Here is a 5,874-nt window from a genome sequence, read left to right on the forward strand (position 1 = left end):
CATTCATCCGTCTGGTCCTCCTTCCCATATCTGGGCGAAGTTGCTCCCTTCAATTTTTTTTTTCTTTTTTTTTTTTTAGAGATTTTCCCTTCCACAGAAAATTAGATACTATGTACTATGTATGGACTCTACAGCACTGGGTCTTCTAGCCTCATCCACCATTTCTGTGACACTAAGATGTAATAATTATTTTCTATGTGAGGGGTTTTTTTGTTTTTTTTCCTTATCCCCGCCCCCAGTGTAACATGTCTGAAACATTGCAATAGTAATCATAGAATCATAGAATCATAGAACCATTAAGGTTGGAAGAGACCTCTAAGGTTTTTCTTTTTTTTTTTTTAAATTTAAAAAATTTTAGAGGTCCTTGAATTCCTTATCTTCCTCCTTGCTTTCATCTTGCTTCTTATGCTTAATTTCTGGGAAGTTAAAGTCTTCAAGTCTTTCTTTGCCGCTGATTTCCAGTTGTATCTCCTTCTCTCTTAGCTTCTTCCAGTGAGTATAATACTTGGTCAGAGGTGTCCCCTCCTCTTTGACCTGCTTCTCCCATTGTTCCACAGACTCCCTGCTGGCCACACCGAAGGTAGCTTTCTGAAGCCTGCTGGCAATGTAGGCAGAATTTTCCTGCAGTTTTTCCAGGAGCTGCTGGATAGGCTTGCAGTAGTTGGCAATCTTGCATTCCTTCAGGAAAGGTTTTAGCTGAATGACAGTGGGGAGAACCAACTCTGGGAATCCAGTGCTGTAGGCCTGGCAATGGAGATACTCAAGTATCAAGTCATAGAGCTGTTCAATGAGTCCATCTCGGCAGGCTTTCTCCTGCAGGTTGGCATTGGAAAGCTTCAAGATCACTGCGAAGTTTATAGGCTTAGCACTTATGTGTCCTGGCTTCTTGTGGAAATCCACTTGTTGGAAAACCTCCAGGATAAATGGCAACACTGGGATGGAGGTCCTGGTCTTCTCAGACAACAGTGTAAGTGCACGGATGCAGTGCATGCGCAGAGGGTAGAAACGAGCCGTTGGTACAAGCTTTATACAGCCAATGATGACCTGCGTCAAAGGATAGATCAACGGTTCCATGACCTCACTGGGATAGATTGTGCTAAGAACCCGACACCAGAAATACAGGCAGTGGATATACTGCCAGTTATAAACAGACTGGAAGTTCTCCTGCAGAAAAGGGAAAAAACACAGGCACAAACCTGAAAATGTGGCATTTGAGAGGAGTTCACTCTAGTTTCTCTACAGGACTCATTTTATCCAGCATTCTCCAAGAGGACGTTGTGCGCTGTTTAGAGAGGAGTAACTAACATTCTAGGTGTCACTTTGATGCTAGTGGCTGACCCACCATCCAGCAAGTTCAGATGCTGCATTGGCAACATTATGATTTGGTACTAGTTAGTGCCTTGAAGGAAATAACGAGCAACACACAGACTGCTTTTCTTCACAAGTGTGGCTCATTTGAGGACGATTTAATGACCCAGCTCACAGCAGGTGGTGGGATGTGGCCAAGCATTAGGAAACCTTTAACTGTTCCATTTACCCACAGTCCCTGGGACAGTTCATGGTCTCCCACAGGTAGGAAGGCTGCAAAGTAGTACCCCTCTCTGACACCCTTGTAAATTGCCTTCTGGCCTCTGCAGACCAGAGGGCGGAAAAAGGGTGTGTAAAGCTACACTACAGATTCAAGCTCACAAGAAATTCATCTGAATTAATCTGGATTTCCCCTCTCTGCACTCAAACTCCTTTGGTTGTTATGTAGCAGCTTGTCCTTCCCACCTGAGGCTTCCCTTCCCTCAGCTGTATCAATCAAAACCCCCTAACCACCACCCCACTAACCCTGAAATGTAATATCAGTGTTCATTTTAAAGATGTCCCTACGAACATTTGCTGTCAAAGCAAGGACCAAATGATCAACCCAGCACTCCTCCCTGCTTTTGGGAAAGACACTACCCAGGACAGTTTCATTTTTTTCAATTGCAGAGTAAAAATGCCAGACAGCAGAGCTGAGAACAAACTTTCAGCTCTGTTTCTCAGCCAGTCTTTATGGTTACCAGCAAAAACAATGCAATAGGACAGCAGTGTGCCTGACATGCAATGACACACTGAACCAGCGTTTCAGGCTGGCTCAGTAGTATGGCTAGGTGTGGATCAAGTCTTGCACCAGTCCAAAAGACATTGTTTTCAAGAACATTTGGGCAAGCCCCCACTTTCTCCCTGCCATGTGCTTAAGCAGCCCATAGTGCCAGATTAAATAAAAGCCCAGAAGAGTGCAGGAGTCCCCCTTAAGGACACCCTTTCCAAAGAGTTCTGCAGGCCCATGTACTCCCCAGAACTGCACCAAGAATTTATGAGATCGCACTTAAGGTGCCTCAGCTCCAACTTGTGTTTGTTTCAGACAGACTTTCAAGGCCCAGGTCACCTCCTCTTTTGCATGGATGAAGCAAGATGAAAGTCCTGAAACAATGACAGAAGCCCTCAATTGCAGACACTGCACCAAATCTTGCAGTAGGGACTTAAGCTGCAACTGGAAATGGTAGAGCTCTCCCAGCTCTCACCAGGTCACCGAGATGTACCAAGAAGCTCTATTCTCAGCTTCTCTTGCACAGAAGAGAGAAGCAATCTGCTCTTGTAGTCACCTTCCATAACCACCCAGTGCTCAATTTAAATTAATTGGCTTATTACTTGGATTTGTATATTTTGGTTGTGTTGTTGTCAATTGAAGTTCCTACAACCCTCCCCAGCTGTGAAATCAGGTAGAAAGGCATCAAATATCAGAATTAGTCATAGAGGTAGAACTTCTCAAAAATGTGTTTCTATTCTGTAGGAAGCTGATTCTGACTGAATCTCCAGTGGGAGCTCTGTCATTGACTTGAATAGGTATGAAACCAAGCACACTGAGGGAAATTTAGGTAGCTGAAATGCTCTGTTAATGGGTAATATAATTAGATATCAAAAAAAATTAGAACTTAATCCCTAGCTATTCTTCAGAACCCCAGTAAATTACCTACTGGTGAGTCTTTGTTCAGTCTCTGAGATAGCCATTCAAAGTTTTTTAGAAAATCTTGATTCACAGCTACCAGAAAATTGGAATCTGTGGCTTGCCAAGATATCATAATGCCATGAACACAGAAACCAATTCCATTTTCAGCGGTTTAAATTATTTTCTCCTTCCTTCCTCTTTATAACTAATCTAACCATTTGTACGCATAGAATTAAACACTGAATTAATAACAATAAACTTAGAATGATTTGGAAGAAACAACATAATTTTGGTATAAGTACTGTTAGTGCTATATCATGTATTCCTCTAGTTTTTGATTAGAAGAACATTCAGTCAGTATTTAGTCTACTGTTAGTGCCACATCATATATTCCTCTAATTTTGATTAGAAGAACATTCAGTCAGTATTTAGTCTACTTTTCAAATGGAAGCTATGAAAATCAGGTGAAAAGTAGGCACGTTAATTCCCTCTTGGTCTCTTCTGCACATTATCAAAGTTGCTTAAAATGACATTACACCTATTATGTCTAATGGGTTCCAACTGACCCATTTACCCAAACCACGGTTTGGTTGTCATCAATTGTATCCACATTAGTGTGTTAGCTCAGATCAGCAGTGCATTTTTTAAGTGAACCTCCTATTTCTGCCCTCCCACTATGCTTTTGTTCACATTATGGAAAAGCCTCGGAATGAAGCTGACAAAATGTCTCTCAGATGAAACTGAAGTGGAAGATGTGCTACAGGTGTGCAAATTAGAGCTTTCCAACCAGTAACAGGACTTAGTGAATAGGGCCTGACTAGAGCTAGTCCTAAGGAACTCTTCCCCTCCCCTCCAGAAGGCAGACAATGTAGATGTTGGGTGCCCAACCAAAATCTACTTTTATTGAGCAACACTATTTGATAATGTAAACATAAAAGGCCTTTCCTTTTACAGTCAGGGGAGAGAGTTAGTCAAAACACTGAAGTGGAGTATGGGTAAGTAATACTCACTTTCTATACATGAATGTTGGGAGGGTTAATTCCTTATAACATGGTATTCTAGTAGTGGAGGCTGACCAAGTTCATAAAAAGAAATTACACTGACACTGGATCCAGAGGGCAAAACTGAGACTATAGCCTATTACAGACCAGAAGCTGCCTTTGTAAGTGATGCTACTGACTTCATTAGAGCCATTCGCAGGATTCGAGGGATGCACTTGCTTGTGAGTTTGTTATATGCAAGAGATCTGAAGAGCAGACACACCTTCGTTTCAGTAAGGAAGAAGGTAACACATTTCTGAAGCTATACAAATACTAGAGTTGTAGTGATAACAAGCAATACCATTCCTTCCAGAAGTTCATCCAGATTTTTTCTGCCTTCCAGTAAAGTCTCACTCTACCATGTACAATTTCTAGCTACTGAGCTTGCCACCAGCTCTGAGTGGCAAGGTCATCAGATTTCCAGGGATGGCAGCAACAGAAAAGGTCAGATGAAAACATTTGCCTGTTCTTCCAGTTCATCCTGCCTCTAGAGCATTTCTAACAAATGTCCTTTGATATTTGTGTCTGAGAGGTTGGCATATACGACTCCTGAACTAGTCTAAAAAACAATTATTCCTTTTAGACAAAATAGAAAATAAAAAGGCAAATTAAGAGGACCTTGAAATTTCAATCATTTCTATAAAAGAAAAGAGAAATAACAGTTTCTTCTTTCAAGGTTTAGAAATCAATGCCTTGAGTACTTCAAGTTACAAAACCAGTTGTTCTGGGTTTTTTTTTTTTGTCTACATATGTATCTGCAGTCAGACAATCAACTTTCCATAAATAGATTTTCCTCCAATCATGTATTATGTTAAGTTACAATTTTGTCACTTCTTAGTTCATGGGAGGTGTGGAGAGAAACCAGGCAGATTTGGTTTTTGCCTTCTTTCACTTCATGAACCAATATATTAGTAAAGTGTGTCTTCCTTTTGCTTGTTTGCAGTTGATATACACATTGTGAGTTGCAGAGTATAGAATTCAATTTCCAGAAAAATACAGTTTGTCTTAAACTATTTTCTTATACATTTTTATATTTTGAAACAACGTTGCACTAGTTAGAACGCAGAAAATAGTATTTGTAAAATGTGTGATGAAGATGCATTTTCTAATGATTACACCATCAGTTTACTAAAAATGTCACTAAAACCCCCCAACCTTTGTTGATAAGAATTTTGTGGTTTGATCTTAGAAATATACTTAGGTCCCTGTAAAAGAGACAAAATAGACCTCTTGAATACATTTGTTTTCTGTGTGTTCCTTTACTGCAATTTTTAAAGGCTTCCAACATATTCAAGTTGAGCATTTTCTGCTTTTTTCCCTAGTATTTAAAGTGCAGAGATTTTGGCATCAGCACAGATTCTAAGAAATGCACTATGAGATTAGGGAAAATATTTAGAGCATTCCACTAGATATCCTTTGTCATTCACTGCTGTTATTTGTATGAGTGCCAAAAAAAAATGATGTCAGTGCTCCATTAAAAACCTTGGCTATCATAGAATCATAGAATCATTTAGGTTGGAAAAGACCCTTAAGATCATTAAGTCCAACTGTAAACCTAACACTACCAAGTCCACCACTAAACTATGTCCCTAAGCACTACATCTACAGGTCTTTTAGATACCTTCAGGGATGGTGACTGTTGTGGTTTAACCCAGCAGGCAGCTAAACACCACACACCCATTCGTTCACTCCCCACCCCCTGCAGTGGGATTCGGGAGAGAATCGGGAAAAAAAAAAAAAAATTGTAGGTTGAGATAAAGACAGTTTAATAGGACAGAAAAGGAAGGGACAATAATAATAATAATGATAAAAGAATATACAAAATAAGTGATGCACAATGCAATTGTTCACCACCCG

The 5,874-nt window shown here is 40.2% G+C and overlaps 1 protein-coding gene across 1 annotated transcript in view; it reads right to left on the reverse strand.

Annotated features, from left to right (window-relative positions):
* Positions 1 to 354: 354 nt before the first annotated feature.
* Positions 355 to 5,874, reverse strand: part of LOC103898247 (nucleolar complex protein 2 homolog) — a 51,973-nt gene continuing 46,453 nt past the window's right edge. The window contains exons 2-3 of the mRNA XM_019471854.1: positions 1,484 to 1,631; positions 355 to 1,164 (exon numbers count right to left, since the gene is read on the reverse strand). Coding sequence (XP_019327399.1) covers positions 355 to 1,164; positions 1,484 to 1,631 — 958 coding nt within the window. The remainder of the gene's footprint in view (positions 1,165 to 1,483; positions 1,632 to 5,874) is intronic.

Source organism: Aptenodytes forsteri, unplaced genomic scaffold (genome assembly GCF_000699145.1).
Source record: "Aptenodytes forsteri isolate BGI_AS27 unplaced genomic scaffold, ASM69914v1 Scaffold32, whole genome shotgun sequence".
Classification (NCBI taxonomy): domain Eukaryota; kingdom Metazoa; phylum Chordata; class Aves; order Sphenisciformes; family Spheniscidae; genus Aptenodytes; species Aptenodytes forsteri.